The sequence below is a fragment of the Pterocles gutturalis genome, unplaced genomic scaffold (genome assembly GCF_000699245.1).
Source record: "Pterocles gutturalis isolate BGI_N339 unplaced genomic scaffold, ASM69924v1 scaffold16939, whole genome shotgun sequence".
Classification (NCBI taxonomy): Eukaryota; Metazoa; Chordata; class Aves; order Pterocliformes; family Pteroclidae; genus Pterocles; species Pterocles gutturalis.
This window is the reverse complement of record NW_010136085.1, coordinates 55,043-79,403: the sequence shown is the minus strand read 5'-3', so window position 1 is coordinate 79,403 and position 24,361 is coordinate 55,043. Positions and strand designations below refer to the sequence as shown.

The window sequence follows — 24,361 nt, the reverse complement described above, 5'->3', positions numbered from 1 at the left end:
GAGGAATTCTGCGACAAGTTCAAGGCACAAGACTCTTTCAGTTTTCCTCTGCTTTTCTCCGTGGGTAGGACAGTGGTTGTGGGCCCTTCACCCAAGAGGGATGTTTGTCTGCTGTTGTGCTGGTTGAGTGATAGAGGGAGGTTACTAGAAAAACAGGGAATTGGAAAAATAGAAGTGGGAGGGCATAACAGAAGGTCTGGAGTTAGTCACCATAGGCTTATATGAGTTACGTTCTAAGAAAGCTGAGAAATAGTATCATCTAAGCTTGGACAAAGGAACAGTGTGAATAATCCCATGTCAAATAGGTTTTTTTTGAAGGCACTTTGTGAAAGGATTGGGGTAAAACTTCCTTAAAACAGAGAAACTTAAGGGTCTAAGAATGTTCTCATGGTGTGTTACCCGATGCAAGAGTCTGTAGACACTCAACCAGGCTGGCTATGTGTGTTGGGAAGGTGGGGTGTGGCAGATGAGCTCCTCTTCTCTGTGCACTGATGTTCCTGCTCTTCAAACGGGAGAGGGGAAGCTTCTTTCCTTGGGTGGTTTTGTAGTGTGTTAGTGTTTTTCAAATAATATTTGAAATAAAAGCAAATTACTAATCAAAGCACTTGCAAGTATTTAAAACAGCAGATCACGCACTTAAAAGTGTCTTGTTTATGACATTTTAGACCTAAATATTGTGTATCTTTTTGTCTTTCTAGTGATGAAGCAACCATTATCTCAGGGACAAGGCTTGCTAAACAAGTTTTGAAAGAAGTTCAAAGGGATGTAGAGTCATGGATATCCTTTGGAAACAAGAGACCTCATCTCACTGTCATATTGGTAGGAGACAATCCAGCTAGTCATATCTATGTCAGAAACAAGATAAAAGCAGCTGCAGCTGTAGGTATGTGTCACATAACAGAAATGATCCTTTGGTAAGCACAAGATACTGTTTTTTTTTTTTTTTTTTTCCTGAAAAAGCAAGCAGGGGGCAGCCCCCTTTGTGTCCTAATTTAATTTTGCACTGTTTTCTTCCTCATCTCTGAACCTAAATAAAAGAAGTTACATTGATATGTGAAGAAAGTAGTTTTAATGGCACATGAATGGTAGCCATAAGTTCAATTCTGTATCTTAAAACGTTGTTAGGATACAGCTTACACCCTTACAGTTAGAAACTGGAAACTAAACGAGGACATTGGGGAAGTTTTTTGACAGGTAAATGTCTTGTAACTGTCTTGGAGAGGCTTAGTTAATAAAGATAATCAGAGAGAAATTATGTCAGCTTTTAGTTGTTTCTGCAAGACACTGATTATTTTTGGATGTGAAATATTTGCTAAGGAGCTTACTTCTGCAGTACCTGTTGGATTCCTTCTTTTATATGAGGATTTTTCAGGCCACCTCTAACTGTGGTAGCAAACGCTACTGTCCTGCAATTGATGGGAACAGTGGTTAAGTAACCAATTTCACAGGAAGATTTTGAGAAGAGACTTTTTCTTCATAATGTCAGTCTTCATGTGCTTCTGCGGTATCTCATGGAATATCTGTCCTGGTGAATGCTTTAGGTCCACAGTAAAGCCAGGCAAGCCAATACAAAACGAAGGTTTCACAGCTCTGTATATGAAGGGCAAAATTTCAGACATAATGAAATCAAATAGTAAAGCTACGTGAGTGATTTCCCAGGATAGAGTGCAGTCACTACAACATCTCGTCTTCAAATCAGAGAGTATCATAGCCTGAACAAGTACCTTCAATGTTATTGCTGTCAGTGGAACTACAATCTTGTGAATTAACTTGAAAAATTTTCTTTTCAAATAATGAGTTTTGTCCTACAGAAATAAAAAAATTATCACATAAAGTGACAGTAATGCTAGTGTAGCTTGATCTGTTCAGTTTTAATTGTAATTCTTAGGAGCACATCTGTAGAAAAGTTATATGTTGTATTTTCCAGATATTTCTAAACTGTTGTTTAATTTTGGAGCTACTGTGTACAACTGTAGGTTTTGTTTATTTTTTTTCCTGTATGTTTCCTTGTAAGGTAGTCCTTGACATCTAGAAGTACAACATTAAAGACCAGATGGCAAAAGCAGAACTTTTAGCAAGTCCTCCATGGTTGTTTAAGACAGTAGTTAAGCATTGGACAGATTTTAAGACAAAATTACTAAGCTGTCCGCAGATGAATTTCCTGGTACTAACGTGTGTCTCCTGGTTTTGGTTTTTATCAGGCATTTCTAGTGAGATCATACTGAGGCCTAAAGACATTTCTCAGGAAGAACTCTTAGATATGACGGTAAAACTCAACAAGGATTCAACAGTTAGTGGTATATTAGTTCAGCTACCTCTCCCAGGTAGGTGACATCTTTTCTCCTGCTCCTCATATACAGTCAATGTAACAGGAAAAAGTTTGGCAATTTTGGGTTGCGGGTGTATCTTAGTGACATAAGATCTTGAAATGAGCTTTGTGCTAAGATCCTAGAAGCCTCTACTATGTTCTTGTTTGTTATTTCCCTCCTACTACTTTGTACTAAAATCTCGCTAAAATATCACTTGGCAATAGCTGTCAAGATGGTATTTTGGCAGTGATAAAACTTGCACCTTCTCATCTAAATCTGCATAAGTCAACTTAGTTAAACCACTGTATGCTTGCTAACGTAAATTACTAGACTCGTAAGAAATTGACTGGCATGTTGGATTTCCTGGTCTCTGTCTTTGATCGTATTTTAGACAGTGTTCTCTGAAGGGCAGGAGCCATATTTTTGGGACATAGAGGCATGATTTGTAGCACTAGCTGCGACTCCAGGGGTTACTGTCTGTAAGTATCTGATGATGGTGAAGTTGAAGCTTTGTTTCTAGGTAAACTCTTCACTTCCACTCTTACTCCTAGTCTTGGTCTCCACTTTCAGACAATTCTATCTGCCTTTATTTCATATCTGCAAAACAGGACAAATTGGGGCTGATGCTGAGTGTTACAGAGGAAGAGGTGGATATGCTTTTTTCATATTTGTAGTTAACATCAGTATTCGTGATGAGGAAGTTTTGTGCTTCGAGTTACATGAAAGCTAACTGAAATCGGCCACTTGCTGAAATGAGTTGGCCACAAGGTGGAAGTGTAACACAAGCAAGGAGACTGACATCTTGGACACAGAGTAATGAACTCTGGAAGCTGAGTGAATGTGGTTGACTTACTTGGAACAAACATCTCTGGCACTAAGAACAGATCAGGGGAAACAGGAAATGTAGCAATTTTTCATTCAGTATTAAGAACTCGTGCAGAAGATGGAGCACTGGCACCCTAGGGATCTAAATCTTTCATTCTGAAGCATGTAGCAAAAGAAACAGACTTATCTGCTGGACTCGCAATCCACTGTTGTGTACCCCAGAAATAGGAGGTATCGTGTCACTTCTCTTAGTTCTGTGGATAATGGGTGAAATTGTTAGGAACTGCTTATGGAAATACATTTTTTTGCGAGGAGGGTATTAAGTCATTACAGTCAGCTCTTGAGCTCACTGCCTTCGTCGCATGTAGTTCAACAATAGACTTAAGCCTTGAAACTTAGTGAATTTAAAACTGTTGGACATTTGAAAAGAAAAAAAACAAACTGAAGATCATTCCAGTTGTGTCAATTCAAACGTCTGATGCTAGTACGCCTACTGTTTAAAGCCCCAAAGAAATTGGTTGAAGATCTCTCTGAAGAACTGTGGTACAACTGTCACAGTAACTGTGTGAAGACTAATGAGCCTTCCCCTAACCTGTAAAACTTATTAGTTTGAGGCTTGGATGTTGCCTGCCTTAGTAAAAACCTTAGAGTAATTTAATCAGTAGCAGATCTTTTTCAATATAACATTGTCTGTATATTAAAATTAAACATGCAAGTTACCATGAACTGAAAATATTCAGGAAGTTCTTCCCATAATAGATGTCAGATATAACTCTGATTACTGAAATATTTCTTTTCTCCCAAAGAACTTCAGAAACAAAAGGTCAGAAAGCTAATTTAACTCATTTTCCAAAATTCTTTTGATCTGCATTGTAATGGAAGAAGACAAAGCCTATAAGTTGTGAAAACTTTATCAGTAGAGTCTGCTTATTCTAGAGTTGGGGTTGCTGTGTGGGATTTTATGTTTCTTGGAGTAAACCACACACAGGTGTGGCTTTTGATCAACAGTGGGATAAAAATAGAAGCAGAAAGTAGCTTTGTTCTCCTTCACTTTTGTGAGCCGGAGCAACTTAACTTTGAGGATTATCATCTTTGCCTGAGGAGAACTTTCTGTGCACCTTTTGAGCGCATTCCGTGTGATGTGGTTATGGTTTTGTGGAGAGTTTCCTGTACCTTTTTAAAATTGCCTGGAAGATGGCTATGAAATGTTAGGTATTTATTTTGGATAGAATATGAAAACCTCAAAATTTTCTTAGTTGTAAGGAGCAAAGACTTGAGACAAAGGAGTACAGACATCGTGTCCTTTTGTTGTGAAAGACTGCGCCAGTCTCAGTGTGGCCTGCTTTGGTGGAACTGACTGTTAAAGTCATAGCAGGGTCCCAGCACAGCTTCTCAAAATTCTTTCCAGGGAGTTGCTGAACAGCATCCTTTTATTTCTTGATCTGTGTGGTATGTTTTTTGAATCTCTTTTGTGCCATGTTTTTATTTTCATCAGTCTTCCATTTCGAAAACCAGTCTTTATTTTTCATATGTTGACTGTTAGAGGCACGTGTTGTGTATGGTGTAAATACGAGTTTCTCTGTGTGCCTGTCAGAGTAGCTAGACAGGTGATGCCCAGCGTTGTCTTGCAGGTTTGGTTAACAAGTGAAAGGGTGAGTGCAGAGAGGAGAATTGGCATGGAGAATAGCTTGGAGTGACAGCAAGTAAGTTCGTCTGAATATCAGTTGAGAGGAGGTTAAGCGTGATCTATGAGACTGACACTAACATATTTAAGAAATTATTTTGTTCCTCTGAAAAAAAGGGACGATCTGTAGTCCAGTGGAAACAGGCCAGGAAAAAACATTTATTGAGGCAAATAAAATCTCCACATTATGTAACATAGTAACTATCTATACAATTTTAACTAGGTTTGTTTGTTTGGGGGACGGCCAGCCCAAGATAGTGTTTTGAAAGTGTCTCTGATGAGGAGGGAAAGTGTCTACATCCTCCCTTCTCAGGCCCATGTCAGCCTACTTGTTCCCAGCTCTGCAGCTGCATTTTTTTCCAGTACTATGTGCCCTTTTCTGGAATTCTGCTAATCAGTTTTGAGTGGAGAAAAAAAATATGCATAAAGCGTGGTTCTTTCCCTTTTACATGAACGTAAAACACTTCTATCTTTACTTCTATCTTAGAATTATGTTTTTTCATAATCAATACCAATGCAGTACACTCTTTAAACAGTTGCAGACCTATCCTGTATCAGTAGTACATATGAAAAATGTTACTTATGAATAAATACGAATAATAAATTATGTGCAGGTATGGTCATTTAAGCCATGTTTAGTGTTTTGAGCTCATCGGTATCAAACAGTTTTATGCATTCTCACAGTTTTCCAATGAAGTAGGATATGTTTTGGTGCTACTGCTTAGCACGTTCCTAAAAACAGTTGTATTGTTGTGAAATGGAAAATGAAAGTTAGACCTGCAAATTTATTTCAGCTCAGGGTTTCCTTACATTTGTTTCAAATCTTAGGTCATATGTCTGTTGTTATCTTAGAGGCAGGTAACGTGCACAAGAACTTTTAACTTTTTCTGCCCCCCCTTTTTTTTTAGACACTTGATAATTAACCTTTCCATAATGCAGAAGTGACTGAAGTGTCTTGGTTAAACATTTATTTTTATAGTTACTAAGTCTTCATTATCAGCTGGTTATCAGCCTCTCATGTAGTGACTAAATCTGTTGTATTAGCTATGTCACAAACGGAATCATTGAATTTTCAGTGGATGAGAAGTTACAGTTATAACTACTGCCTTTGGGGAGGGGGGGTCTAGTGTATTCATAAGGAAAAATGGTAATTATCCTAACTAGATCAAACTCGTGTCTTTCTCTGTGTAATGATTCAGATAGTATTGATGACTCCTGACAAGTGAAAGAACTGTAATTTGAAAGCAATGTGTTTCTTAGATCACATAGATGAGCGAACAGTGTGTAATGCTATTGCACCTGAAAAGGATGTGGATGGATTTCATATTATGAATATTGGACGTCTGTGTCTTGATCAGCCTTCTATAATACCGGCCACTGCTGCTGCCGTGTGGGAAATCATAAAACGAACAGGTAAGAAACTGAACTGTATTGAAACTCTTTTTATCATGGAAGATGAGTGAAGGGTAAAGTTAGGTGTGAGTTAAAAGGTGTAGGTTATCTTAATGTATTGGGCTGATTGAAGAACAAACATTTAGAAGATTAATCTAAATAATAAGAAGGTGCCAAATAGATGAGATCTTTTGCCAGTAGTATAACTATTAATTAAATGTAGATAGCAGTTCACGTAGATTACTTGCTGAAACACTTCAGTAACTTATTTTCTACATTTTATAATGTTGCAATGAACTTTGTGTGGTATTGTTGACCTCCTGGTTATTTATCAAATATAAGATTTGAATGCCTAAGTTCTTGTGGGGAGCAGGAAGAAGTAAGAACAAAAATGAGAACGTTTAATTTGGTACTAGAAGGGGAAAAGAGTGCATATGTATTCAGTGGTTGTCATTTTGTAAGTGTAGTATAGGTGTTCTTATTGATAGACAAAAGAGCTTCCATTTCCCTTTGTGGTCAGAGAAAAGGGATCAAGTCCCTCCAAAGGGTGATTCAGATAACCTGAATGAGTTGCCAGTTTTGTTTCTCTAAGGTGAAAGCTGAAAGCTGTTTTGTGGATTCATCACTCGAGTTCAGCATTGTGGATTTTCAAGCCATGTTGATGTCAGCAGTCCACAACAAGAGATAATTGTGTCTTGGGGATTAAGAAGAAGGGTATAGGTATATTGAAATAGTGGAATACAATTTTGATATAGTTTTGTTTGTTTGTTTCCTATAAGGAATCCAAACCTTTGGAAAAAATGTTGTTGTAGCTGGAAGATCTAAGAACGTTGGAATGCCTATTTCAATGCTTTTACATACTGATGGAGAGCACGAAAGGCCTGGAGGTAAGTCCATTAATGTTGTTTTAATGTTTCCATTTGTGAAATAATTAAAATAAAGCTGACCAGAAAATTCAGATAAAATTGTTCTTGTACGATATTTGCAACCAGAGCAAGGAAATAAATTTGCTAGTATATTTCCTGATGTATTCTGAGGAGAGCAAGGCAGTTTCAGGAATCAACTTTCTCTGGTGTTATGTCATTGTTTTGTCTTCCATTTGAAACAGCTACTGTTTAAACATGGTTAACAGTGAACGTTGAGGACAATATCTGACAGTGGGGCCTTAAAGAGCTACAGAGGTTCATGTGCTGTTTATACAAAGTAGTATAGCTATATGCCTTATCCTCATGCTTACGTAGTATTAATTTCAAGTTTTTCATACACACACACATATATATATATTAAAAATATATATATATGGCATGTTTCTTGTGTTGTGCTATGTTAGGTGGTAATTATGAAAATATCCAAATGACCGACAAAGTTAACTTTTCAGTGTGAGCTCTGTGATATTACTTGTTGGCCTGGGGAATTTTTTTTTTTCCAGTTCATATCGCCCTGGAAATTGGGGGTTGTAATGGAAATATTTTTAAGTGATTCTAATTACAGAAGCATGCATGTGCTGCTGTATTGTGCTGTAGAAAGAAAAACAAATATAAATTAAATAGAATACTGTCCTTTTGCGAGTTCATTTTGATGTTAGAAACTGCCAAGTTGGTATGCGCAAATGAGGTAAATATGGATGTTTAAGCCCTGGCATCATTAATAGGAGCAGAGTGAAATCTGTCATTAATATAATGAAACACTAAAAGCTTCGTACTAATCATAGAGTTGGTTTTTCCATTTAGCCTCTGTGGGAAAGTTGCTATTTGAAACTTCTCTCAGTATTTGTATTGTAATTACCATCAGTGCATAGTTCTGGTCTCATCCCCATTCCCATGAAAATTAGTACCATTTTTGCCATTTGCTGCAGATGTTGGGTTATGTATATTACTACCAGTGCAGTTGGGTGAGCCAGCAATGACGTTTGAAATAGGCTCCCTGTGATGCAGAGGTACACTGCAAACTACTCATGTTGCTCAGTTGGAAATGAGGAGACTTGGTGACCCATGATTCTTTCAGCAGCTTGTTACAAAACCAGAGTAGTTGCATGGAAGTTTTTTATCAGTAACTAAATGCTGTTTTGTACCTTTCAGCTTCTGAGTTTGTTGGATCTGTGGCTCAGTTTTGTTCACTTCTATTCTGGATTTGTAGTTCTTATTTGACCAGCTCATAGTGTGTTTTGGGGGAATAGTCCGTGAGTTTGTTGGCCTATGTAGAAAGAGTTAACTCATTAAAATTATCTCTGGTTATTCTGAATAAATTAATTTATGTTTAAGGTAGTCTTTCTTGTTTTCCAAGCTGCCAAGTAGTAGTATACAGTATAAAGCAGCTGGCAAAGAGAAGACAAATGAACTTTTGTACTTCTTTCATGATAAATGAGCATTAAGTATGTATTTGTCATGTACATGGTGATAAGTATTTTCATTGTTGGGGTAGTCTAGTGTAGTTTTCATTCCTGACTCAAGGATTGGGCTGTCCTTGGAGATCTGGTTGGTCTTTTGCAGTTAGTTTTCTTTTCTGCTTCTGTTCTGAGCAACAAGAGGCCAGCCTGGACAGCGTGCAGAAGGGAAGGCAGGCTTAACAGTGGTTTCGGCTTTACGCCAGTGGTTATGAAAATTTCTGGATGTATCGTGACAGAGAAGAAACTGAAGGCAGCTGAGATGAGCTGAGATAGACAGTGAATGAGAATGCAGAAAACTAATGTATAATGAGATTGAGGAGGTGGAGCTAGAGGAAGGATTGGAACTGTGACCATAATAAAAATAACAGCTTAAACAGAGTAATCTTTTCCAACCCTATTCTTAACAGCTAATGGCAGGGCAAAATTTGTGCATTATGATCAGAGACATCTTTCAGGATACAAGATGCGGTAGCTTCACCAAGTGTGTTAAACTTGTAGGTGGAAGTGTGTTTTGAAGCCGAAAATTACACGTTAGAGTTGCTTATTTTATTTTTTAACAAACAAAGGTAGGCTTTCTTCTTAAACAAGTGTTTAGAATGGTTTAAACCTGTTAGTACAGGTTAAGTGGAAGCTTTTTTATTCTTCCTTTCTTTTTTTACTCAGGGGAATGGGGACCAGACAAGGCCTACAGTTAAGCGCTGAAAAAGAGCTTTCTCAGGCTGTCAGTTAGGATAGGGTTTTATCAGCAATTGGCATGATTTAATTAAATTATTTTTGTTTAGAAGTGATGCAAGATGTGTGTGATTTTTTTTTTTTCCTCTGTTGTCGTAGGTTTTAGTTGTTGCTTTTTTACAGATGATAAACAAAACTGAAAAGCTGGGGTCTTCATCTGTTCTGTTTTGTATGTAGAAACTGCAGGTGGCAATATCTGATCAGTAAGGGAAACTATCTTTTCCTCTGTTGTCGTAGGTTTTAGTTGTTGCTTTTTTACAGATGATAAACAAAACTGAAAAGCTGGGGTCTTCATCTGTTCTGTTTTGTATGTAGAAACTGTCATGTCCTGCAGGTGGCAATATCTGATCAGTAAGGAAAACTATCTGAACCCTTAGAAAACAGGTGATGTTTGGTGTAGAAAGGTCAAGAGACTATCTCTGTTTTATAAGCCAGTGAATTGACTCAGCTGTATCACACAGAATCTTAATTGCTGAATACCTTCCTCTGCCTTCTTTCAGCAGAAGTAGCAGTGTAAAAATAGTTGTTTATTTTCTGTTTTGGCATGATCGCAAATAAATAGAAAATATACTCTTTCTGAGATGTCTGTAAGCTTCTGGACTGCTATTCTGAAGGTAGGGGGTTTTTTTCTTGGTAGTGAGAGCAATTTCTTGGTTTCAGGAGCTGACTACAGACAGGTTTGTCACTAAAACCTTGACAGGAAAATACAATTAATTTTATTTCTCAGAAGGTGTGAATATTTGTAACTTTGGATTTAATCCATTGTTTGTTTACTCAACCTCTCTGCTGAATACAGGATAGAGGTCAAAAGAATCTCATTGTGTATATATCTTTGGAAGTAATGATTGTGTTTGGGCATGATATCCTTTTTACTTAAAATAGGTATCAGAAGACTGCTCTTTACAGAATCCAGTGTTAAGTCTGTTTCCTTTCACGTGTGAAGAATGGCCCTTGAGAAGATCTCTGTGTTTTAGTGTGATTGATGGAGCATTAGCCAAGGAAAGCAAAGTGTGTCACATCAAAGAATATGCATGGTTCTTCTGCAGGGAGCATAGTGGTTTGTTATTAGTATGTTTGGAGAATGAGACCTCCAAAGAAGGAAAACTCCAGCCATCTATAGAACCTGTATGCTGCTCCCTCAGAAGAGTGTGTGGGGGGCCTACATACAAACAAATCAACAGCTGGAGAGATGTTGCTTTAGATAAGTAAAATGAAGAGTATCAATGAATAATTCTTTGGTCTTGTTCCAGTTGTTTTGTTTGTATCAGTTATTGATCCTAAAGGTATTCAAGGAAGAAAGCTGAAGGAATCTTGACGTGCAGGCTTTGCGTACTGGCTGGGATGTTGCATTCACAAGAAAAACTCTTCTGTGGAAATGTTTTTAAGACAATCAGCTGTCTAAGCTTTTGATGCACTTAAATTCATGGGAAGCTATAGAAAGTTGGTGAGAGACTTCTAACTTTTGGCAATTTGCCTTGTTTCATGGAGTTGCTGATACATGTCTGTACTTCTCTGTTCTTGTTTCTCATTTTCCAAAAATGTCTTCCTCTGCTTCTCTTTGAGGAGATGTTATGCAGTGTACTGACTGAAGGAGTAGAGGTGGTGACTAAAGGAGGAGAAGAGGGATCAAAGATGAGGGGAAAGCGCAGAGAAGTCAGAGCATAGACAGGTTGAAGATGAGATGCTTGAGGAAGAGAGTTAATGAGATGAGAGGCACAGATTAGATCAGTCAGACACATTCCAGAGGAAGCAGATGCCGTAGTAATGTCTGGGATGGCAAAAACTTTTAGTTTAATGCTTAATAATTTGGCTTAGGAGTCTATGATGAGTGGAAGGTCGAGGTGAGGGGATGTAACACCTGAACACTGTGAAGTACAAATAGTTGACACGGAGAGTGTTGGGAGGAGTCTCCTTTGATAACTGCTCTTTTCTTAGGCAGTCCTTGAGGGATCACCATGCTTGCCGTTGGATGCAGTATGAGACTTCAGTCTGTATTGCCATGACAATTTGTTTTGTGTGTAGTGGTCACTCTTCAGTATCTCCATCTAACAGCACAAGGTTTTCATGTCTTCCTAGGAGAGTCTCTTTGTAGCTTCTTGCCGATCAATGTGGATACATGCAGGAGCAGGCCTCAGATTTTTTTTTAGTTTACCCAGAAGGATGTTGGCTTCTGTTTGTGATAACTTCAAACACTTCCTACTCCGATGTAAAGTAAGGGGTCAGCAGCTCTCGTTGTATTGGGAGATATGGGAGATGGTAGGACACCTGCAAAAATCTGAGCACCTTTTTGTCCAGTTTCTTTCCATTTATGTTGTTGCGTTTGAGCTATGTAAAATGATGACTTGGAATGCTTTGAGTGTGTGGAAAAATATATGCATTGAATATATTGATTTCTTAAGTGGCCACAGTTATGAACATTCCCAGATTCATCCAGTTGGAATTTTGTAAATACTAATGTTGCTGTTCATTGCATTCCTCATGTACATTCCAAGAATACCTCTCCTTGATGAAATCTGTTCATGTTCCAATCAATAGAGGGACTTAACTCTGTGACCCTTGCATGCAATTATTGGTCAGCAGGTTTCTCAGCAAAGGCCCTTGGCCTAGGAGTGTCCTTGTTGTCACAGCTATTGGACTCATTCCTTACGCAATTGGGCCCCACAAAGAGAAGAGCCTCAGTTGTCATCTCCCGTTGTTGGCCAGATTATCAGCCATGTTCATTCTTGAGAGAGGGAAAATCAGTAAGAAATAGTGCAACTTCACTTAAATTACCATTTAGTCCTTGAGCACTCAGAATCTGTCAAAAACACATACCAAAGACTAAACTTTGACACGGGGGAAATGCTGTTATGAAGTTGGGTCACAGGTACAGGGAAGACTCTAAGCTTCCTTCCTGTCTGTACAACAGAATTTCAAGGGAAGCATCTAGGGAGCTTCAGGACAGATGAATGACAAATGTCATTGTGGAGAGAGGTCCAAATGCAGTGATCTTTTACTAGAAGCTTTAGTTTGTGACAACAAAGAGCAACTGAGTCTTACGGTACACTATACAAATTGTGCGTAATAAGGTAGGCACTGGATTCCATGCTGATTTTGCTCTGTGTAATTCTGCTAAATGTAATGAAGCTGATGAAGGAATAAGTTAGTCCACAGTGTATGAATTAATTAATTCTGTGAGAAATTTTAAGAATAAATGTTTTTTAATATGTGTAAAAAGCAAGAGTTGTGAGCATTCTGCCTATACTGAAAGAAGTGATGCGTGCCCGGACAAATCTGATGATCATCTGTACAGTTGTTAATGTACCAAAGTAAGTCATTTGTACCCGAAAGTAAATGCTATACATGCATTTTATGTGACAATTAATTGATTATCGCTTATGTTTCAGGTGATGCTACAGTGACCATTACTCACAGATACACACCAAAAGAGCAGCTCAAGATCCATACACAACTCGCTGACGTTGTAATAGTAGCTGCAGGTAATACTAGTTGTCGTTAATACTCCAATCACAACATTTAAAACCGAAAAAGTAAACTTCGGCATCTGTGTTGGTGGCACTATTGGCTATTTCATGTTTTGCCAAGTAATTGGTGCTCATGCTTGCTGAGGGTGTTGCAGTAAGTATGATTTCTTGTCGTAAGAAGGGCAAGTGATTTGTCTCTTTGTTCTTGCCCTTCACATTTGCAGACTCATAAACTGTTTCTCGTCACATGTGACACCTTTCCCTTAGGGAGACTTTAGAGTGAACTCAAGATTGGGAACCAGTCAGTGCATAGTTTATACAGGTATAATTATGTAAATTAAAACATTCTCTGTGCAGTGCAAAAATCATGAGTCATTTGAATTTTGACAGGAGGGTTTCTTTAAATCAGCTGGAGGCTGCATTCATGAAACAATGGTGTAGTTCTTTTGCTGTTAGAATTAAGGGCAGCCTTGCCAAATTAGCTGGTAGTTTTTGTAACATGTTATTGATGCCTGAATTTTGTGTTTTATTTTTTCTTTTACAATTAACATATAAAGAGGAAGAGGATGGTAATTGCCTAGAGGAAGGGGTCTGAAAGACAGTGTCTATATTCTTTAAGCAATGTAGAGTGAAATACCTGCAGTTTGACTACTCTAGAACAAATAAGTGAGCAGAACTCTGCTTCTGAGCAACCTCCAGTTCTTTGTACAGATATTATAAATAAAAATATAAATAAATGTATAAAACAAAACCAAACAATCCAACTTACTAAAAACTTTGGTAATATTCTGTGTCCCTTTGCAGCTCAGGATATCCTTCTTCACTCATACCATTTTGGAGGACTAGAAAAGAATTGTGTTTTCCCTTCCTCCCCCTTCATCATCCTCAAGACCAAAGTCTCGCTTGCTGATTTTCTAGGTGAAGACAGGCAGGTGCCCATCTAAAGCTCATCGCTTCCTGTTGAAGTGAGATGTCCTTTGCTTCAGGGCTTAACTGCCCTATCCCTTTCTCATCCCATGTCAGGAGCAAGAAACAGTTCATTTCTCCCACATGAGATTGCTCAACCATGGGCCTGACCAGAATTCACACATTGAATGAAAAATAATAATGTGTGTGCTAATTGGGAATAAACTAGAAGCTTTTTATCCAAATTCACTGCTTCTGATTTAGTCATCACTTCTGATTTTTGTGATGAACAGACTTTGTCATCAGTTATGCCTGTAGTTAAACAGTTCAGTAGCAACTCAGCTGTGTTTGTTCTTCACGTTTTCCTCACGTCACTTGTAACAGCAGCATGATACAACACTCATTACACAACACAAGATAGTCTTGGAATGATGAAAAAACCTAGGGCTAGATTGTGAAAACAGTATGCAACACTACACCACTGGATGTTCTGGGGAAGATTACACTTCAAAAAAGGTGGAATCCCTCCAATCCCTAGCAGCTTCTCACTGAAGGCACCCCTGTAGCACCCCCAGCTACCAAAACCTTGCACACTCTTGCATAGAAATTGCTGATTTGTCACTCTTCTGTTCAGATAGTGGTTGGTGAGCTTTCTCAGGAGCTGGCTATTTTACAGTCCTTGTACCTAAGATGAGATTAGGTAGGGCTTTGTTTCTCTTTTGTTTAAAATGTGATTAACTGTTTTCTACAAGAATTACCAATGAAAGATTTTCCCACATTCTTCAGTCAGTGCATTTTAGGAATAGCTGCTCTAATGCTTATCTCTTCCTATTTGGTATGTAAAGTAGGCTTAAGTAAATAGATCTGCTCATTTGGTTTGAGGGTTAGTTTATTTGTTGCTATTAAGTATTTGGCCTATTATCAAACCATTTTATAAAGGGTGTAACTGTGCAGCTTCCGTTAATATGCTTCCATCCCTATCGCGTGCAGATCATTTACCCCCATAAGACTGAGGCATTATCCAATTACCAGCCAGCTTGCAATTGATTGCATGAGAGTGTGATGAAGTAGACACAGCCAGATGTTATCAAATGGCATAGGAAAGAATTTGAGGTCTTTGATTGCTCAACATTAGAAGCAGAGTTTCAAGCTTGTGTCCTATGGGGGAGTGAGAAACAGAGAGCAAAGAAGGTTTTTGTATTGCCTGTGTCTAAACGACTAACTGGCTGGGATCCAGCACTCTAAATGAAGCCAAAGCCCTTGTGTACCAGCACTTGCCTCCAGTAAAACTACAGGCTCAAAACGTATGGATTTGCTTTCTTTTCCTTTTTCTCTTCTCTCCACCTGAGAGAAGGCTGATTTGGTGGGGAGAGGGGAGCTTAGACTCCCCCTTCAGAGATACTCTATGACTAGGATGAACATTCCTCACCAAACATGGAACCGAAGGAATTGCTCAAGAAGCAAAGTGAATTGTAATTTTAAAGTTGGAATTTCCCATCCCTCAAAGCTGGAGGTTGCATGGTAGGAAAGAAATTTAGGAGGTGATTTAAAGTGGATACAGAGAAAAGATTGGCGATGTTGCAATTAAGGTATGATAAGCTGATGCAGATGATGTGTAAGGACTTGATATTCTTGGTTCTCTGATAGCATGTCTTCAGTCTCAGATACTGTTTTGCCTTAACAGTCCAGGAGATGCTTCCTTTGTTGTGACTGTCCAGGAATGAACTTTCGGATGTCTGGTCGCACACGATGCTGCTGTTTGTAAAGGATTGCTAGTATGTTTGTTCTAAGATAGCCTTTCCTGTAACTAAAATTGCTCTCTATGAAGAGTGATCCTACTGAACTCCCATTCTTGAAAGGGAGATCTTTCCTTTGCATCAAGTGGAGCTGTTGGCATGCCATAGAGGTCTTACCTCTCACTTCAGCACATTGGGGAAACTGAGTGAGAGTGATCTCCTCAAGGTAAATGTGTGGTGCTACCTGCAGTTTGAAGTCCCCTGTGGCAGTGATCTTTATGAAGTGGAAAACATTTACTGTCCAGGAGGTGCTGCCTTAGAAAATGGTGTTGTGCCATCCCCTTCGGTAGGACCCAGGTCAGATTTTGTCTGTAATTGAGTTGCCGTTTTTGTACTTAAGTTGTTTTAATACCTAAATAACTGTTTTGGTGCCTCTTCCCATGTATATAGATAGCTCAGCTGTGCTGACTGGACACATACAGCCGTTGACTCAGCTCTTAATCTGGAACTTGAAGCAACCTTTTAGGTTTTCTGGATCCTGACTGTTGAACATCTTGGTGATGAATATCAAGATGCTTTACATTTAAATGTGCTGAAGAAATACGGTGTTTGTGAAAGAGCTGAGGTGGCTTGTTACACCACTCTGTTTTAGCTGCTGTTTCTTAATAGCAAAAAATTGAACCCCAGGACACCATGCAGATGTAGCCCACTGAGAGATGATGAAGGTGTGTGGTGCTGAGGCCAGGCCCTCTTTGGTCAAGCAGGGAGGCCTCCCTATTTGGTATGAGTAGCAGGACATGGTGTTTTGTAGGAGCTCCCCTGTGAAAGGTCAGTGTCATGCACTGGGGTTACCAGTAACATAGTTAAAATTGCTTGTTAGCCCAGTGTGTTTCTTCAACCAAAAACAAACACTTGTTTTCCACCCAGTACGTTTTCTTGCTCACTTATGAGAAGGTCAGGTGAAAACTTTACTTGAAGAGCAGTTGCTTCTCTCTAACAGGTTGAGCTGATGCTGTTTAATGTAGGCAAATCTGAGATGACATTTTTTTTTTCCTTGTTGTCTAGCTGTTGCTTATAAATGACAGAAATGAAAAATAAGGTGGTGGTAGATCAGATTCTCTAACCATGCTAGCATCTTTTTTGTTGCAGTGGTGTTTCCTGTAGTTCATGTTCATTATTGAAGTAACTGCTTGAAATGTCGTGCGTCTAACAAGTGAAGTATATGAGAAATCAGAAAAGCCAAGAGTAGCGTAGGTCCAATTCAGATACTGAAAAAGCAAAGATTAAAGAAAATGCTGTGGAAGTAACGTACACAGCTTGCTTCAGCAGTTGACAGCCCATCTGGATCAGCAGACCTGACAACACTAACCATTTCTTGTGGCTCAAAGAGCATCTTCATCCAGCTTTTCTTTGGAAATGCTGTGAAATTGACTCACTGCCACAAACCAGCAAGTACTTCCTTCATTGGCATCACATTCTCTGTATTTGTGACCACAGGTTTAGCTGAAAATGTTGAGTCAAAATAAACAAATATCAGTGTTTCTTTTAATGATTATGAACTGTATGAAACTGAGCAATAATTGTTTTCTGTGTGTGATGTATCAAGAAAAATGAAGTGAAAGAATTATCTTCTTTTTTGTGCATACATACACGTGTGTGCATACCCCTTGATATAATTTGAAACTGCTAACCTGAGAGTACCCGGGCCGTGTTAATCAAATATATCTTGATGATTCCAGGTATCCCAAAGTTGATTACAGCTGATATGGTCAAAGAAGGTGCAGCTGTGATTGACGTAGGCATCAACCATATCCACGATCCTCTTACAGGAAAGACCAAATTAGCTGGGGACGTGGACTTTGAAGGTCAGTGAAACACTCTTTATATGAACCTGTTGGATAAATGTATTGAAGCTTGTGCAATTCATTCATGAGAAATACTTGGGATAGCCAGTGTCTCAGATGAGACAACACTTGCAGGAATTATTTTAAATTTATTTTCTTAAATAAGAAAACAAACAATATATTGATATATTTACTCTTAAGAAATGTTATTTAAGAGAGGAAGTGTTACATTTAATTACACACAGCAGCCTTTAAGAGGTGCAGATGAGCTCTTATGGCAGCGTGGTGGCAGAAGATGCTTGTCTACAGGTTTCTTTAATCCTTTATGAGTCTATGAAATGTTTCAAGAGTAAGCAATAAAAACGGTTTCTGCTCTTTCGCAAGTATAGGGTCTCCCACTGTTCATAGCAAATGTTATTGTACCACACCTTCTCAAGCCTCCTTTTATGCTCTCACTCTAAACCTGTGTGTGAAAATGTTAACTTCTGCTTTAGAAATATCCTTTATGCAAAGGTTTAATGTGGGTTCATCTTAAGCTCTTGAAATTCTTGGTCCAGGCAAGCCTAACTGAGATAAAAATTGATGTTACATATTGATCTTTTTTATGTTTAATGTGTTGCAGAGCAAGTTCACAATGTAACTTGATTAAATATCTCTGCTCTGGAGGAGCTCCAGACTGGAATAGCAGGATTGTTGCAGTTGAAAATTAAAGCTTATTGGCGGAGTTGAGTGTGGGAAGCTTAGACAGCATTCACCCACATTATTAATGGTTCTCAACAGTTTCTTATTTTGATAAGTATGAAAATCACCCACAGGTTTTTTTTCATGGTTATTAACATCTTGGCTGGCATAATGTCACAAAGCTTCATTATATTCAAAACGTTTCTAGCCAGCTGCATGTATTTGTAATTACATCACTCCCTTAGTTCCTGTTCCTTTTACTCATCATGCATGATACCTGTCTGTTAGTCAATGAAATTACCCGCACGAGTGTATCTAAGTGATTGTTTCAGCATGCATTTGGAAATGTATAACTGTATGTATACAATGGAGTTCCAGTAGAAAAATACTTTTAGAGTACAACTTGAACATTTTTTGTTTTGTTATCTTGCTTGTACTATCACAAGTAAAAGGTTATGTTTTCTGTTTTCTGAACTGAAGTACAGAGAATTTTCAGGATTTTTTTGTTTGCTTTAGCAGCTTAGGTAAAAAAAGCTGTAACTTCCATAAACATGAATTTGTATCCTTTTTGTTTGTTTTTTGTGTTTTTTTTTTTTTTTTTAATGTGCAACCTTTTGAATGTAATATAGGTGTAGATTCAATGACAAGGCCGTGATTCAGAGTTTCAGCAATGCACTGTATATGTCTCGTCATGTCTGCTGTGGGTTGTGCTTGGGATTTTACCTGGGGTGAGGGAAGATCCAAAAAAGAGGGAGGAACTTCAACTTGGATTATGCCACTACAGTTGCAAGTAGCATTTCACTGTGCATTGCCAAAGGGAAATTGTTGTTGGTTCATTGGTATCGATGAAAGTTTCAGTAAATCTCTGACAACAAAAAAAAAATCCCAGTGTGTACAGTTCTGAATACCAAAAAGTGAAACACCCTAGCCAAGTATTTGATCTGGCAGTTAGGAAAAGAAACAAGCTGGTGTATTCATGTAGCAACTATTTTCATCCTTTTCCTCCATTTGATCACTTGACTGAATGAATATCTAAGCCTCAGCAAAAATGATTTTTGCAGGTTAAAGGCCAGGTACATAAATGGCTGGGATGGCACACAGTGCCTGTTTAACGTCATGCAGCTCACCAGTATCTATTGTCTCATCATCCTCTTCTTTAAGTAGAAAAATGTGCCAGTGGGGAGAGCACAGATTTAACTGGGCAATCAGAGGCTAAATTTGTTTTATAAGAAATAGATGGAAATGGCTGACTTGACCAGGTCGTCTGATTAAAAATCTCCGATAGTGGAAGTAAAGTTCATTAGATGCGTTGAAACTGTTTTTATTCAGTTGTCGTATCCGAGCAATACTCGGATGCCACCCGCTAATCTCGAGGGTGTAGGTTAGACACTAAAGTTTATTTTTATCTCTTTTAATAACAAAAGGTTGTCATTTCAATTTTTTTTAAATGTTGATCATTATTAAGTTCAATGTAAGAAATGCTTGGAGGAAAAAAAAATCCTACCACAGACTGAGAGGATTTGATAGCTGCTCAAAATGAGTTTTGAAGTTTTGAAATCTGTTCTAAAATCTGCACTTGGTTGAGTCATGTCAGCTTCTGCTGTAGGCAGTGGTGTTGCATGCAGTCACCTGCAGCCAGAGACCTTTCCTGTGACAGTGCTTCCCACAGCAAGCTGAGGACTGACTGCTGGCATATGCTGGTGTACACGCTCTCAAGCCAAGGAGCACACTTTGGCTGTCCTTTAAACTCCACTAGATGAAGAGGAGCAACAAGATTGTTTCATTTACTTACAAATATTCAACAGTATCATACTTGTGCGTAGTGGTGGCATCCAGGTACCTCTGTGCTTGTCAGGCTTAACTGTTTATTTTGGGCAAAAATCCCAGGCTGTGTTGTGGAGTGTCTTGCAACAATATTTGTGATTTCCCCCACCCTCACATGTCCTCTTTGTTTTGACACTCAGACTGTGTCCACATCAAAAAAAGGGCATTTCTTTGTCTAGAATAGTTTTGTGTGCAGTTCCAAGGTATCTAAAAGAACAAGACAGGAAAACACTGCACATGGATGTCACCTGTGAAGTGCTGCGGTACCTAGCCTGGTAGTGCTAGGGATATCTTAGACTGTGTGTGCATCTCTGTATATAACTGACAGCCCCTTCACTGTGCCCCTATGCTAAGAATTTGCCAAAATAAATGGTATGAGGAGGTGATGTTTTGTAACTTCTGGGAGCCATGAGAGGAAGGGTGAAGTGGCAGGGAGGAGGAGAAGCTGTGGCATCCTTAGATTATTGCCAGTGCCTTTTTAGCTACTTTTGGGCAGCAAGTTTCAGTCACAGAAAGGGAGACGTTTCTATGAGCAGGGCGATGCATGTGTGGGTGTACTTGGCCCCGTTTTATAGGGCTTTTGTTGCCACAGCAATAGTGCTAAGACAGGAGGAGGGCTACAAGAACCAGGAACATGAAATAAAGCGACAACTTACACAGAGCATTTAACTGGAACGGCTTTTTTGGGTGGAGCATCATTTCCAGGAGTGACTGGTAGAGCAGGGTAGTAACACGCTGGAGTAGTAGCTAACCTTTGTTACAGAGGCACCTCCATAAGCTGCTTCCCTTTGTGCTGCTCCTGCCCTGCTACCTGCCATGCACTAGTGGCTGTTTCCAGTAGCATAGCATTCAGAGTTTGCTCCTGAGCTGTGCACCGAAAACTAACTCATTTTCCTCAGTCTGCTGGCCAAGTATCTAACATGACCCATGGGCGCTCCTGGTAGTAGTTCCAGCGGTTCCAGCTGCTTTTGCTATAGCTTTTGTTGGTTAATTTCTAAGTTGATTTTGAAGACCTGGCATTCTTTTTGGAATTAATAAAAGTCCAGTCTGTGTAATCCTGTCACCATATTGCTGCTCTGCAAAAATCAGGGGGAAGCATTGCCTGTTGTTATGCTCCACTAGTGCAAGAAATAAATCAGAATGTCCGACTGTGACTGCCAGAAGGCTGCTCTGGCTTAGTGCTGGCTGGTGACAGTAAGCTGCCGGATGGCCAAGTCTAGGTACTCCTCTGCAGAGCACTATGTCATGCAGGGGTCTAAGTAATCTTTGGTACTGTGCAATTCTGCTGCCGCTGCTTGTTATCCCACGGCTACAGGGATATCGCATCCACCTGTCTGTGCTAATTAGCTGAATGCAAAGGAGCTCTGGTGCATAATTTCATGTGGGATTTTTCTGCCTGAGATGCCTCTGTTGCTTGGCTTTTAGAGGTGCTGGGGGAGGAAAGATGTATGTACCATGAGAATTACAGTACTGGGCCACAATTCCTTGGTTTTCCTTTATATTGCTGTTAAAGTAGCTGCAGTAAGAGAAACAGGGATAACATCAAAAAGGAGAAACCATGAGAAGTGGGCACATGTTTGCTGGTCAGTATCCCACAGTACATAATGAGAACAATTCCAGAATGTGGAGAGCAGAACATGGGATATCTACTGTGATTGCTGAGCACGTGATTCGCACTTCTGCAGTGCTGCAGGGATGTAGCGATCCAGAGTAGCTTTACGGGGACTAATAAAGCTGTGTGGAAACAGTGCTTAGGCAGGAATTATTCTGCATCACTTAATGCAGATGCACAAGACCCAGGACTGCCTTCAGGTTGAGGCTTGCCCTTGGTTTGTGTGATTAACCCTATTAGGTGTCTGATGTCTTTAGCTTTAAAGGAACCTAGGAATGAAGGGCTGTTTCCAAAGCAGTGGATCCTGTTTATCAAGGAAACAATCTACATTTCATTTCTTCTGAAGAATCAAAGGAAGATTTTAAGGTTCTACAGAAGCTGCAAAATAGCAGCTCCTCCCCCATAGGCACCTAATTTGTATAGCAACATTTTCCAGGTTGGCAGAGAAATGCCTGGGAGAACGGCATGCGTCTCGAGAAAGTAGAGTTAAAGCTAGGCCCAAAGTTCTCCCATTGCTGAGAAGCAGACCTTCTCAGGGAACCAACAGTGCAGCTACCTTATTTGCCAACATGAGACTGGTCACGTTGAAGTGCCATCTTGGAACTGTGCTTTGGCCTGCTACCCTTCACGAGGAAAGGAAAATGTATGAACATTTTTGAGGGCCAGGTTATTTTTCCCCCTTTGGTCACAGGCATTCATCTAGGAAAATTGCATTCACCGTATCTATATTTACTGTATCTATATTTACTGTATCTATATTTACTCTTACAGGTGGAAACTTATCAGATGGTAGTTTCCCCAACTTAGACACCAGTTGTACATTTAAAAATCCAGATCAGCTTTTGTGAATAAGCTACCTGGGTGGTTTCATGTTAACTGATACAAAATGTGTGTTCTGCCACGCTGACCCACAGGGATTTCCATAATGATAGAGTATGGGTGGAGAAATTCCCCAGCAACTTGTGAAAACAGTGCACAGTGTGTTTAGTGCTGACTGCAGTTACTGACACTAGAGGCAATGAATGTTGTACATGATATTCATTAGAAGGCTTTCTTTAGGTAAGGCATGGTGTGGTTGTGGATTGTACCTCTTTGTAAGATAGGAGCAGTGTGAATAATACCACAAAAAGAGGCACTTCACATTGCCATGGAAACATACTTATTTCAATTTAAAATGCCTAAAATATTTTCAATGTTAATTATTGTGTTTACTTCAGATGTGGGTACATTTCAATTATTATGACATTAACCTCGGAACTTGCAGTAACTATATTAACTGTAAATGCCAATCTCAAACAGTAGGTAGTTCAAAATAGTATAACTAATAAAAAGACAAATTATTTGTGTTTGAGAATATTAAGAATAACTGTCATATGAGACCATAATTCATTTGTTACAATTTACATTTAAAAAACCCCACATTGAAATTTGTTTACCTTTCCAAATATTTAAATATTTTATGTCTGGTGGTACCAGTCAACTGAGTAATTAAAACACTCCCAGTTGTAATTACCATCTGTCCTCGGTGGGGCTTAATCTTCTGTTCTTCAGTTCAGTGAGATATTCGCCGTTAACTTCTGTGCATGCTCTTGTTGGGTCCCTGCGTTGGGGCGTTCAGACAGTGGGTTTTTTTTAATTTTGCACACCCCTCCCCCCCCCAATATTCTGTCAAAAAAAACCAAAAAAACATTAAAATTCTTTTTAAATACATCTTTCTGTAAGAGCTTGTTGTTCCCAACAGGAAAGCACCACGTGCATTCAAGATGAATATATTTAAAGCAGAGGCAAGTTACCTTGTTTTTCCAAAATCAAGGTGCCTAATTTTCCATCCATTGATGTCCTCCTATGGCCAGGTATAGATTCTGCTCTGTAGTGACTTCAGTGGAAATGAATGTGTTTGTGTCAGAGTGACACTTGTTCAGTTTTCTCCTGGCTGTGTGTACGTGCCTTTTTAAAAACAATCCTTTTAAAAGTGGGATGTGAGTTTCCAATACATTATTTCTAAGCAAGCAAAGAAACCCCAAACTAACAAATAAAAAACCTCTCATGGTGACACTTGAGAAAAAAAACCAAACTCTGTAGTAATCGGGTTAGTAATATGCCATTTGGACTAACCATTATTAGCAAATAACTGCTCCTTACTGTTTGTCATGGGATGAATTCCCAGCCAGCTGCATGTAATTTCTTTGCAAGTAACCTGCAATTCCAGTTGATTGCATTTTGCACAGTAGATAAGAATATCAGGTTTGGATTTATTGCTACATTCTATTAATTCCTTGTACAAAGAGGTTAACTTGACAGATGTTAAATGCTTAAAAAAAAAAAAAATATTGTACTTGTTTACCTCGTAGCCCAAGGATTCAAGGTATATACTAACTTTGGACAGCCTGATGTGGTTCATGGTTGGAGACAATTCAACTGTAAGAGTTCCCTTTCTGTTTGAGACCTTGGTAAGATCTGTGCCTCCAGATCCAAGTTTAATATAGGCACCCTGGTAACACTGGGTTAAAAAAAAAAAAAAAAAAAAGCCTTTTCTGGAGGAGCTGAGTTTTTATGGCTGAAGTTGCAATGGGAATTTTGGCACTGGAGTCCGTTTTTCCTTAAAGACAATTCTTGGTTTTATTCTTTGTCCATATTGTGAAGAAAAAAAAAAACCAAGTAATCTAGGAAGCTATATTTTCTCCCTCTGCAGTTCTCTTAAGTTGCCTTTTCTGGTCATAAAATGTCATTAGAGGCTGCAAGCCAGAGTGGGGGAAAGAGGCTGAATAGATGACTTGAGTGCTGCTGGTGCTCTACTGTCGATGTGATAGTTACAGCAGATTCCTGCTCTGCTTGCTGCTCCTCAGGAATACACACAGTTTGGGGAGGTCATCTCTTTACAGAATGAAATCTCCAACTTCCATAGCTCTCCTGGATATTGAAGGTGCAATATCACAGTTGGCAAAGCAAGTCCATGCTGCCCTGCC

The 24,361-nt window shown here is 39.0% G+C and overlaps 1 protein-coding gene across 1 annotated transcript in view; it reads left to right on the top strand.

Moving 5' to 3' along the window:
* Window positions 1-698: 698 nt before the first annotated feature.
* The window catches only part of MTHFD2L (methylenetetrahydrofolate dehydrogenase (NADP+ dependent) 2-like), a gene marked incomplete at its 5' end in the record, with an annotated part of 24,233 nt that continues 570 nt past the window's right edge, over window positions 699-24,361 (top strand). The window contains 6 exons of the mRNA XM_010082178.1: window positions 699-883; window positions 2,202-2,324; window positions 6,079-6,231; window positions 6,990-7,097; window positions 12,715-12,807; window positions 17,174-17,299. Coding sequence (XP_010080480.1) covers window positions 699-883; window positions 2,202-2,324; window positions 6,079-6,231; window positions 6,990-7,097; window positions 12,715-12,807; window positions 17,174-17,299 — 788 coding nt within the window. The remainder of the gene's footprint in view (window positions 884-2,201; window positions 2,325-6,078; window positions 6,232-6,989; window positions 7,098-12,714; window positions 12,808-17,173; window positions 17,300-24,361) is intronic.